Genomic DNA, 12,769 nt, shown 5'->3' on the forward strand with positions numbered 1-12,769 from the left:
CTGAAGGTTGGGGTGGGCAGCTCCAGATACTGCACTTGTGCTTTTTCTTTTTGAGCATCTAAGTGAGGAATTCTGTTACTTTGCCATCTTGTTCACTCCTGTTTTCTTGAATTTTACTGCATACATTATGCCATGCTGCTTCGGTACTGCCTGGAGGGGCTACACATGATTAAGTGCTGTGTTTTTTCATATATGATTTTCTGTGAATTTCTCAATAAGAGAAATATGAGGTTAATCCTTTGTTTTTCTCAGGCTTGCTTTTTTTTTTTTTTTTTTTTTTTTTTGTATTTAGCTGCAACTATTTTGCAACTTCCACCAATGAAATGGAATCACTAATAAAGAAAAAAATAGATGAAAGTGCCTGTAAGAAGCTGATCTTTGTGTACTGAAATTCATCTCAGGCATAATGCTGTTGCCAGATGTGCATATGTTTAGCTGTAGTAGAAGTAGTGTGGATCAGGCTCAGCCCTATGGATTTGGATTTCTCTTTAGAAAAAGACTAGAGGGTTGGGAGTATGGCATATTGAATAGGAATATTGAAATAGCATATTGAATACTACTAGAGAGCCTTAGTTTTCATCTGAGGAGCTGCTTTGCTACGGGGTGAGCAAATTTATGTATATCAGTATGCCAGTGAGTCAGCTTCGTTCTTTGAAACCAGATTCCTGAGGTTTTCTGTGGTTTGGAAAGGTGTGTGATACCCTCAATATTGTGTTTGTGGCGTCGAAATACAGCTGAAGTAGAAGCCCTCATTCTGTGTGGCACTGAAAAATGCATTAAAAGAGCTTGTAGGTCGGGGCCAATGCATGAATACAGCTCTGGGAATGTGGGAAATGGAGGATGTTATTGTAGTTTAGTGTGAAAATCTTCACGCCAGCTCTTCTGTGGCAACTCTCAGTGCACTTATCCATCAGGATCGTTAAAGAAAAAAGCTGTGTTTGTTATAGAGATATAGCTACATTTTCCCAATACAGTTTGTCAGCAGCTGAATGGAAGAAATTCATGTATGAACCATTCTGTTCTTTCAGGTCCTGCCTTGCTGCTCACAAGCGACAACATCAAACAGCGGCTGGGTTCTGCTGCTCTGGATAGGTACTGTATGATGTGTGGGGAAATGCAGAAAGGTACCATGCAAATACAGTGTTTGGGAACAAAACCTTCTGTTTTAACATACAGTACACCTTTCTGATCAAGGTGTTTGAGACAATGAGGTTTCAAGAGCCTTTAGTTCAAATGTGGGTTATTTTTTAATTTTTCCCCATAGTTACTTTCTCACTTGTGCCATCAGGCAAGCTGAGTTAGCCTAAGGGAGGTGAGGCACTGGAACAGGTTGCCCAAGGAGGCTGTGGATGCCCCATCCCTGCAGGCATTCAAGGCCAGGCTGGATGTGGCTCTGGGCAGCCTGGGCTGCTGATTGGGGGTTGGAACTGATGAGCATTGTGGTTCTTTTCAACCCAGGCCATGCTGTGATTCTATGGAAGCCTTGGAAGCCTTACTGAAACACTGCATCCTCTTTTCTCTATGTGCATATTAAATGCTATAAATGATGAAGAAATCAACATGCATGAGCCTGGAAATGAAGGCAGGGAGGGAATGTTAGGAAATAGACTGAGCAAGTGAGAGATGCAAGGTTCTGTTGCTCTTCAGATGCTGTGCTTGGCGTGCAGGACTTCACTCTGGCAGGAGCTGTGGTATGAAAGAAGTTTGTTTTCTCTGTCCCCAGTATCCATGAGTACCGACTGACGAGCTGGCTGGGCCAGCAGGAGGACATCCACCGCATCGTCCTCTACCAGGCAGACAGCAGCCTTACTCCATGGACTCAACGCTGCATCAGGCAGGCTGACTGCATCTTGATAGTAGGGCTGGGAGACCAGGAGCCCACTGTTGGAGAGGTGTGGAACAGCTTCTTTCCATGGTTGCAGTGTTAGCAGTCAAGAGCAGAAGAAATGTTGTTTCACACAAGTGAATTTCCGGGGATTTAATACCCAGTGATGCATAAATAATGGATTTCTTGGGAATATTTCATTACAAGTAGAGGAATTAAATGAGAATTTTCTGAAATGACAAGCTTTAAAAATATTTCCAGCAGAGTTCCAAAGAATCATTTTGGTCAATGTTAAATCAAAACCAAATCGCACTGAAGCAATATGGCATTCATGTTTCTGTCCAGAATTTCTCTGCAGAATCTCCAGATAAGGAGATAAAATCTTTGGTACATTTAATGGTACATGTGTAGGGAAAGCTATTTGTGAGTTGTGTTGTATTTTATTACAGACTGTAAGCCGTTTTTTTCCCTACCACCTATTTTTATCCTTAATATTTAATTGCTAAAGCTTGATGATCAGGCACAAATTCTACAGGAACTGGAGGGGGAAAAAATAGGACTATTAAGATTGTGAAGTGCTGAGTCTGACCTCCAAAGAGCCTGGGTCTGTTCCCATCTGCAGAGTTCCTTTGTGTCTGGTGTTGGTTCTTTGTCAGCATGGGGGAGGCAGGAAGCACAGTAATGGGAACTCACCATCAGATGTCTGAAACAAGAAGTAAGAAGGGCAAAGAGAAAAAAATGGTCTGATTGGATGTTTAAAAAAAAAACAACAAAGCATACTGAAAGCTTTCAGGCTCAGGTATGACTTGAGAAGCAATTTCATTCTGTGTGAACAGCATGCACCTGTGCTGTGCTCTTAATGGAGTGTGTTCTAGATAAAAATCACTGTTTTACATTCAGATTTAAATCCTTGTCCAATTTTAGAGTTCTCTTTGCCACATAAGCCCACAGCTATCAGCGTGGTTGACTAAATCCATCTTGTTTGAGGTTCCCACTGTGCACAGCAATCTGCACATTCAGATCAGGTGTCAGGCATGTATTTGCACGTGCATGTATGTATTCCAAAATAGAACATCTCATTAAGTTAATAATGGAGCAGCATGTTCCTGATGCCTCCATTCCTTTGGTGTATATAATTTCCTCTAGCTGGAGAGGATGCTGGAGAACACAGCGGTCCGAGCCCAGAAGCAGCTGATTCTGCTCCATAAGGAGGATGGACCTCTCCCATCCCGAACTGTGGAATGGCTCAATATGAGGAGCTGGTGTTCTGCACATCTTCATATCCACTGCCCACGAAGAGTGTTTTCCAAAAGAAGCTTGCCAAAGCTGGTGAGAGACTTGATTTGGTGCTTGGGCTGCAGTAGTTGTAATCCGTGTTTCAAACATTCTCTGACACGGTGTTGTTGCAGGATGCTCTTTGCAGCTGAGTGTTACATTGCTGCTGTTCCCTTAAATCTGTCTGGCTTTCCATGTTTATCAGTACTTTTAAATCTTTGACCAAGAAAATATCTTTACAGAAAATGCTGCACTACTGTGAAATTCTTCCATCTTCAGCAAAATTATGGGAGATGCAGTTGATTATTAGGCTTGTTTGAATAGTTTACAATCCCCCCCCTTTTTTTTTTTTTTTGGTATGTTCTTAACACGGGCTGTAAGACCTTCTTTTAGAATGGCTTTTAGAACAGCCATTGTGTTCCTCCCTTCTGCAGATAGAGATGTATGAGCGTGTGTTCCAGAAGCCACCTGACCGCCACTCGGACTTCTCTCGCCTGGCTCGTGTTCTGACTGGAAATGCCATTGCTCTGGTCCTAGGAGGTGGGGGAGCCAGGTAGGTCCCAGAATGTTCTCTGGTGTCTCCTGCCAGAGATCCCAGCCTGCTGCTGTGTGTCCTGTGGCGTGTCCCGGGCATGTGGATGCATTGCTGTAGAGTCCTGGAGCACCACTGTTGCGGTGTTGTGATTAGAACAGAACAACAGGCATCCTATAAAATCTGCACTGTTCTGTAAATAACATTCTGGAGAGAGGCTGAGGAGATGCTTCTCTTATGCAAACATAACTGGGTGGATTTTTGTTTGGATTTTTGTGGATTTTGTGGATTTCTGTGAGGCCCCATCTGCAGTGCTGTGTCCAGGTCTGGAGCCCCCAGTACAAGAAAGACAGGGAGCTGTTGGAGAGGATCCAGAGGAGCCACAAAGATGAGCAGGGGGCTGCAGCACCTTCCCTACAGGTGACAGGTTGAGGGAGCTGGGCTTGTTCAGCCTGGAGAAGAGAAGCTGTGGGGTGACCTCAGTGCAGCCTGCAGTACCTAAAGGGAGCCTACAGACAGGAGGGGAATCAACTCTTTGAAAGGGGAGATAACAGCAGGACAAGGGGAAATGGTTTGAAGTTGAGGGAGGGAAGATTGAGGTTGGATGTCAGGGGGAAGTTCTTTAGAGAGAGAGTGGTGAGGTGCTGGAACAGCTGCCCAGAGAGGCTGTGATGCCCCGTCCATCCCTGGAGGTGTTCAAGGCCAGGTTGGATGGGGCCCTGGGCAGCCTGGGCTGCTCTGAAATGTGGAGGTTGGTGGCCCTGCGTGTGGCAGGGGGTTGGAGCTTTGTGATCCTTGAGGTCCCTTCAATCCCTGGCCATTCTGTAATTCTGTGATCCAGGTAGGAATGTGAGGGTTTGGTACTGTTTGTTATGAGCCCTCTCATACGCTGGGCTTAACGCTGGGAGATGATGAGGGTAAATGTGACCTTTCTTATGTTGGTCTGCACTGTGGATTTTTCCCAATGGATTCTTGCATTACAGTGTGGCTGTCGAGATTTCCAAGGCCCTCAAAGCTTTTCAAAGTTTAGACAGCCAGAGGAATTAAATTCTCTGAGGAGAGAATGTTCTCTGCTTTAGAATGACGTGACACCCCAGGTACCTGTGTGCTTCTCACAGCCCTGCCTCCCAGATCGTCTGTGTGTCTGCAGACACAAGGCTGGGGCATGTGCTGAACACTCCTATTAGGATTCCAACTGAATTACAAGCGAGCTTTGGAAATGCACTATTACCAATGTTCTTCTTTGGAATTCCTTTCAACTTCGAAACTTTTCTGTTGAGGAAGATGTAGAATTTAGTATTCAAGAGGGCACCAACCTGGTTATCTTCATCAACGTGTTCTTGCCCTCCTTTAAATCAGTGCTTTGAAATGCCACTCTCAAATAGAAATATGAATATATAGGTTACATATTGTCTGTTGGTTCAGATTCATGGAAATAGCACATTTTTGTCTTGGGACCACCATGTGCTTTGGGGAGGGAATATTCCCTGTAAGTGAAGGTTAGAACTCCTTTGTGACAGCTTGTTCTGATTAGTCACTCGATGCTGAGACAGCCAGTGCTTTGCTTTGGCTGTTTCTTCGACTGTCTGTAAAGAAGCCTTTATCCTGGCTGCTTTCTCAGTTTCTTCACCTAAGATGATTTCAGTATTTCGTTTCTGAGATTAACACTATCCTGTGGAGGCACAAAATAAAGCAGAGGAAGGGAGCTTGTATTTAATTTGTGTATCTCAGATTTCTTATCAACTGATATAAAACACTTGGTTTCTTGTGGGTTTTTTTGGTTGTGTTGCTTTGTTTTGTTACTAGCTGAGATCTCTCTTTACTGAAGCCTATGCTGTGCTAAAATACATGTACTTGTATATTTCTGGCAGCACGTTTTGCTTATTCCATTCCTTTCTCCCGTCTGTAAATACTGCTGTAGTTTTTGCCAAACTAATTTTTTTTGTTCTGCTGCTTAATTTGCAAGCTACCACCTGCTGGTTTTCAAGAGCAGAGGTAAGAAAGAGCAGGCTTGTTAGAGCTGTTTGTTGGTCCTGTGTTGTCGTCTTCCCCAGATCTGAAGCGCTGCACAGCTGCTGTGTTTAGCTTTGCTGGATGCAGTCACCCATTCAACAACGTCCTCATGTCTCATCAGCCATTGATTTGTCCATCTCTGCATCTGTGCAGGGTGGAAGACTCTAAGAGGATAAAATGGCAGATAGTGGGTAAATATGACGCTTCCTTCTTTAAAATCTTTTTTTACATTTCATGGCCCAAAGAGCTTTTTCTGAGAGCTCATGCTGGTGGCACATGGATGGTGGGAGCATTGTGTTTTTCAGCAGGAAGGTACTTGCGTGCTATTTCTGTAGCTAGATTGTCATCAAAATTGTGATTGGATGAAAGATTCGGATTTTTTTTTTGTTTAATTTGTTTTCCAAGTGAGAGCACAGTCCAGGCTCTTGGGAAAAGATGGAGTTATTCTGAGCTCTGTACAAATCTGCCTTTGAAAGCTTTGCAGGCCAAAGTTCTTAGATCGCCTTCTTTACTGACAAAGCTACAAGAGGTTGTGCACTGGGTACTGGAAATCATCCTGTGCTTAAGGCCAGCTGAGTGGCCAGCATGATGAGTGGCTGCCAGGCTCTGGCTGCTCAGTGTGGCCTTTGGTAGCACTCTGCATGGAGTAACCTGCACTGCTCTGGAAGCACGAGTCAGACTGGGCTCAGAAACGGCACAGGGTGCCGGCTGAGCTGTGAGAGGTGCTGTGCCCTGTGGCTCCAGTAATATCAATTATTTACTGTTATTTCTGGGATGTTTGTCTGTATCCCAATGACAGTCAGTTCGGGAGGTTTTACCAAAGCAGCTTCCTAGTCATTATCTTTGGTTTGTCATGACAAAAGGCGTGTAGGAACTGAGGGTTTTCTTTCTCTTGTGAAGTTAAAAATACAACAAATCAAAGTGATACAGTTCTGAAATTACAGTGTTTTGCTATAGTCAAGTGCTAACTTAATTTCAGTTAGAATCGCCAAGGAGCTTGGGGGGAGGAAAAGAGATTTGAGTTTAGGAAAATAATACCTTTGAAATGTAGTTGGGAGAATAATGACACAGCAAACCCTGCAATAAAGGCACGAACCTCCCATACGTCACTGTCGTGAACTTCAGCCGTCCCACACACAGCCCACCCTTCCTTTGGTTTTCCGTAGTTGTCTTAGCAGAGCTGTTGGAAAACTGAAATTTACGGGCAGTAAATACTTAATAGAGAAGGATCTGAGAGTCCCCGGGGCTGTGGAGAAAAACAATTGGTCGTGATGTTGCAGAGGGCTGACTGACACTGCGCTGTGATGACAAGCCTTGTTGTTGATTATCATGTCATTCTTGTAGGAGTTAATTTGCTCCAATGCGCCGATTCTGCATAGACGCATTAGGAAAATACACAGCATTTGACGCTTCTGTTTGGATAGCCTGATGAGTGCTGTACCATACAAACACAGTGTGCATCAGAGATGCTGCAAGCACTTTCTTGCCTTTTCTGGGTGCTGTGCCTGAAGTGATGAGCTGCATGTCGTGCTGGGTGCTGCTGCCTTCCCCTACCTGCGCACGTGCAGCCCGTGTCCTGCTGCTGTCCCAGCTCCACAGTGCTCTGCTTCTCCATTTCCCCCAGCCTTTTCCTTCAAGTAGGGAATGGCAGCCTCCCCTGTGAGCTGCTGCTCTGCTGCTGAAGGTGTTTCTAGGTATTTATTTCATCAAGGCATCTCTTCTCTTTTCCCCACTCAGTTTTCTCCCCAGAACAAGAAAGATGCAGAGCTCTTAGATGGGTCCAGAGGAGGCCACTAAGATGATCAGAGGGCTGGAGCTCCTCTCCTATGAGGAAAGGTTGAGGGAACTGGGCTTGTTGAGCTTGGAGAAGAGGAGGCTGCAGGGAGACCTCATGGTGGCCTTCCAGTACTTGAAGGGAGCGTATGAACAGGAGGGGGAACGGCTGTTTGTGAGGGTGGATGGTGATGGGACAAGGGGAATGGTTATAAAGTGAGACAGGGGAGGTTGAGGTTGGATGTTAGGAGGAAGTTTTTCATCAGAGGGTGGTGAGGCACTGGCACAGGCTGCCCAAGGAGGCTGTGGATGCCCCATCCCTGCAGGCATTCAAGGCCAGGCTGGATGTGGCTCTGGGCAGCCTGGGCTGCTGGTTGGTGACCTGCACACAGCAGGGGTTTGGAACTGGATGAGCGTTGTGCTCCTTTGCAACCCAGGCCGTTCTAGGATTGTATTATGTGATTCTATGATTTTGCCTCTGTTCTTGAGAAGGTAGATTTCCCCTCCCTTCCCCCCCCCCCCCTCACTGCTTGCTCTCATCAGCTCTTAGGATTTGACTAATTGCTGCCTTTTCATTTTGGGCAGTTGGCCTACTTAATCAATTTCTTTCTGCCTTCTTTATTTTCAGCACTGGTCCTCTGGAAAAGGAGGATAAAAGCAGCCCAGGAGAAGCATGTTATGCCTTCCTTTTTATGGACTTGCTCGTGTCTGAACCTGCTTCTTCCTCATCTGCTTCACTGTGTCCCCAGGGCACTGAGTGCACAGACTCCGTGCTTTTGGAGGCTGGGTGCTGCCTGGTGGCTGCTTGGTGCTGAGCCTCGCTTGGGTCTCTGTGCTCCATAGAGTTGGGTTTGTCTTCTGATTCAGGGACTTTAGCCAGTTATCCAAAGCCAGAGAGAGTGCCTGAGAGGCAAATCTCATCGTCGTTTTGCTCTGAGGAAACCACATTTTCCTTCTGTACCCTCAGTGCCTGATTCCAAGATCCCAGACTCTACGAAGAATAAAATCAGGAGGCTTTACTGTCTCTGCATTCCTCACGTTTGGCTGCAACTCTGATTCACTCAGAACTGTGCAAGCCCTTTAGCAACAGGGATCTGCTGCTCAGAGAGGCTGTGATGCCCCGTCCATCCCTGGAGGTGTTCAAGGCCAGGTTGGATGGGGCCCTGGGCAGCCTGGGCTGCTCTGAAATGTGGAGGTTGGTGGCCCTGCGTGTGGCAGGGGGTTGGAGCTTCGTGATCCTTGAGGTCCCTTCCAACCCTGGCCATTCTGTGATTCTGTGGACTGCTGTATTTTGCTCCATAGCCCACAAAAGCAGATAGAAGTGTTGTCAGATAGTTCCCAAGCTTGGTGGGCCTTGCTGGGCATAATAGAAGGCTTCTGAGTGCAAAGCAGTGGTGGAGCTGTTAGGTACATCCCAGCCTTCAGGATGTGCTGAAATGTCTGCTGTGATGGGGGAAGCCTGGAGTTGGAGGTGATGTATGTATAGTGAAGTGCAGTCCTTAGGGTTGGATGGTGTGCTTACAAAATGCAGACAGCACTCAGTGACTTCTTCAACCTGGTGCAGGCGATGGCAGCAGTGTGGTTATTAATGATGTTCAGTTTCAGATGGGAACAGAGTCTCCAGGGGAGACTGCATCAAGTTTTATGGTGCAGGTGCTTTGGATGCAGTTCCAGCAGTTAAGGAAGATTAATTCTTATTCCTCAGCTAAGGCTGATGATAGGAGGCTCCTTAGTGTGGGGTCAGTGGAAGGAATATGTGTGTGGAAATTCTTTAATACCAACACTGCAGAGTGCAGCACTGGAAGTGGAGACGTGAGCTCACGAGATTGATGTCTGTGCCTCAGGTAGAAGGCAGGAGCTGGAGTTGTCTTTTTGAAGAGTCCTTCCTGACCACAAGCACCCAGATGGTGAATGTGTGCCTGAGGAGTGATGGGAGGCAGAGGGGAAGGATTTACTGCCTGAGTTCAGAAGCTGTCTCCAGAGATGTGTGCTGAAAACACAGTTGCAGAGAGCACAGAGGGTGCTTTCCTCTATGGGATCCTAACATGTTCAATGTAGTGGTTACAGAGGGACGAAGGAAAATCCCCCAGGCATTTCCTTGGCTTCCAGCATTCCTCATATGCATCAGAATACAGGAAGTACTTTTCAGAGTCTTTGCTGGGTTCAAAACTTTGCAGAAATGGAAACTAGAGGAGCATCCCTGGGTATGAAGCACACAGGGATTGAAGGAACCCGAATGCATTGATATTATCATGTCTTCCTGTTGCAGAATAGAAGTACTGTTCATCTTAACTTGATTAATATTGTCTCCTCCAAGCTTCCATTCCTATGTAGGTCCCCTCATCCTTTCTCTTTTCTTTGTTAGTCTATAAGCATGTTTCCTGTTCAGACATACCCAAGCCCGGAGATTAACGTGTTCTTTGCATCCTTTCATCCTGCTATCATTCCTGCTTGTTTGCCTTATATCTGCTTTTCTTTTCCTCTCCCAGGATTTAATTTCAAATCCTCTCTCAAAGGAGCTATTAAAAAAAGAAAGAGGGAAAGAAGAAATACTTTGCCAACTGCTGCTCCCATGCTGGGCCATGTCCTTATTTGTCATCAACAGGCACTGCTCAGCTTTGGAGTAATTCCCCCTGGATCACGCAGTGTGCTTTGGGACTGCACTGCCTTTTGCAAAGAGATTATTGATGTCAGTGCTTGGGGTTGCACTCAGTGCTTTCTAACTGCAGGCATGCCCTGCATTTGTCATCCATTAAACAGTTTTTAGAATTCACAGTAAACGGAGGGCCGACAGCTTGAGAAATATATAAAAATGCTATTCCCACTGTTGGAAATATTAAAATAATATATCCTGATGAAAAGAATTGTTCTGAACGAGGCTATGAAACAAAATTGCTGATGATAAAGTCATCTGTTCTTCATTCTGACCTTGGTTAGGATGACTCCAAAAAGCACCAACAGCATCTGGTGCTCACGGTGCTGTGAATTACTGCAGCCATGGAGGGCAGTCACTGCAGCATGGAACAGGGATTTGCTCTGCTTTGCTCAGCTCCTGACCCAGCTTAGGCCTGGGCAAATCCTGAAGTGCTTGTGGTGTGCTGTAAAACAAGGCTGCTGCATCTCAGCTTCAGCATCAGCACAGGTCAACCTCTATGAAATGCTCTGGAGTATTTGTAGAAGATTAAACCGTTATCACTATGAAATCTGGGGGGCTTTAAAAGGGTGTTCTGCTCCCTGAATGTGCATTTAGCAGTGAGCTGAATGTGTCTGGGGAATTTGCTTGAAACCCAACATCCAACCCAGTTATTATGATTAACTTTTTATTCCAGTGGTTTAGGAGCAACCAGGCTGTTGGTAATCCTGTGTGTGATGTCTGCTTACAGAACCAAAGTCCGTGTGTTCCCCAGGGCTGCTGAGGTTTGAGGGCACCCTCGCCTGGTTTGGCTGCAAGGAGCCCAAGAGTCCCCAGGAAACCCATTGTGGTGCCACTGCTAAATGAAACTGAAATATAAAAGAGCTCTGAAAAATGCTTCCCTTCTTCTTTTAAACCAAGGAATGAAACTGAGGTATTTGCAGCCTTTTCAGTCTGTTAGCGACCAGTAATGATTATGAAGCAAGATTTCCATGGTAGAGAAGTGTCAGAATGGTCTGAAAGAGGCTGACTGTGCTTCATGTCAGGAAAAGAGCTGAATGCTTGAGATATCCTTCCCCTAGTTCCCTTTCTTCAAAGTAATCCCTTTGTATACTGAGCCCAACCTCAGCCTTCTGGTATTTGCAAGGGCAGGAAGTTAGAGACTCCGGGTTAATCCCCACGGCCTGTGCATTTGTCAGCACGCAGCTCCTGCTCCCCTTCAGGCACAGCCAGCTCACTGCCACGGGGTGCGTTTGGTGGAAGGGAAGCTCTCTGATAACCTGCAGTATGTTTGCGTGCTCCTAGCTAGATGTCTGTATCTCAGAGCTGTGATTCTTCTTTGTCGTATCCCTCTTTCAAGCTCAGATAGATGGCTGGGGCTTTAGAGCCCGTCAGTGCTGGAGGAGTGGCCTTGTGCCCTGTGTCTGTACTCCTGCGGTGTGCAGAGGATCCGATCTGAGTGAGCCAGACCAAAACATGAAAACCAGATTCCGGTGTCAGCCGTGCGGTGAGGTGCCCGGATTCCCAGAGTCGTTCAAAGAGCAGATGTGGTTCCAGGGGGATGGCTGGGAGCTGAAATAGCAGTGAGGAATTTCAAGTCTTTATCCTTAAAGATAAAATTACACCTGGGTGTTCTGCTGGTGTTATTTCCTACAGTCTGATGGGGGATGATAAGGAGTCTAGGGTCTTCCTTGGAAACAAAGATGGTAACTTACGTTTGGATTCCTAATTTGAGTCTGATCCAGATCAGCCCTGGAGTGCATTGTTTGAACAAACAAAGCCCAACTCCTAAAAATAAAGCAGTGAGATGAGTATTTGCCTTAGCTAAGAAAATCTCATGAGATGTGGTCATGAACTGAAGGCTTCAGGCCTTCTGTTTGCAGATGCTTGTGTAATGAACTGCGGAGTGATTGCTCTTAAGAGGCTCTGCTTCAGTCTCTTGAGGGATGATGCATCTCGTGCATTGCCAAGTGCATCGTTCTGAAATTCTGTCTGAAGTTTGATCTGAAGTTAGTGTACAGGGGGGAGCGAGGTTGGGAGCAGAAGAAATTGGAATTTCACCATGAGGAGGTGGTTGCAAAAGCTTTCCTGCTGCAAGGGATTGTGTGGGGATGAGGACCAGGTAATGAGACTTATTTCCCTCGAGTCAGCTTAGAAGTGGGACTTCATTCTTAAATGTTATCCTCAATGGAAACTTCCTGGGAAGCATGTGAGGAGCTCAACAGGAGTGCAGTGCTGTGGTTTCTGTCACTGCTTTGAGCTGAAAGCACTGTGATTCTGCAGGCAAGTGTTTGATGCTGGGCAGCCTGATGGTTGGGGAAGCTAGGACATAGTGCTGCTGGAAAGGTCAACTCATGCTTAGATTGCCAAGCCTTGTTTGTTTGTGGTGTTGCACTGCAGAAGATTAAAGGGGCCGTATTGGAGGTGGTGCTCCTCCACCATGCAGAAGACTTGCTTTGTTTCTCAGACTGGAGTGGAAGCCCTGTGAGACCTGAGCTGCTTGCTCTCCTGTCTGTACCTGCAGTGCAGGTCGGGGCAGCGCGATCACTTCTGCAGCTTCACCACAGTCGTGCTCAGAAAATGAGAGTTCTGCGTGCTTGTGGAACTGTTACGTGTTGTTGGTGAGAAGGAATATTGGTGCACCATCTCTGTTAAGAACTGATCGTAATCGTATTTTCTTCAGCTCTCTGACCTGAGCGTGGAGAACAGCTTGTATTCC

The 12,769-nt window shown here is 46.1% G+C and overlaps 1 protein-coding gene across 1 annotated transcript in view; it reads left to right on the forward strand.

The window, feature by feature from the left end:
• Positions 1-12,769, forward strand: part of PNPLA7 (patatin like phospholipase domain containing 7) — a 117,070-nt gene that overhangs the window by 68,270 nt on the left and 36,031 nt on the right. Inside the window, exons 23-26 of the mRNA XM_048965727.1 lie at positions 1,029-1,092; positions 1,724-1,892; positions 2,972-3,154; positions 3,535-3,653. Of these exons, the coding sequence (XP_048821684.1) occupies positions 1,029-1,092; positions 1,724-1,892; positions 2,972-3,154; positions 3,535-3,653 (535 nt within the window). The remainder of the gene's footprint in view (positions 1-1,028; positions 1,093-1,723; positions 1,893-2,971; positions 3,155-3,534; positions 3,654-12,769) is intronic.

This window comes from Lagopus muta, chromosome 19 (assembly GCF_023343835.1).
Source record: "Lagopus muta isolate bLagMut1 chromosome 19, bLagMut1 primary, whole genome shotgun sequence".
NCBI classification, from domain to species: Eukaryota; Metazoa; Chordata; class Aves; order Galliformes; family Phasianidae; genus Lagopus; species Lagopus muta.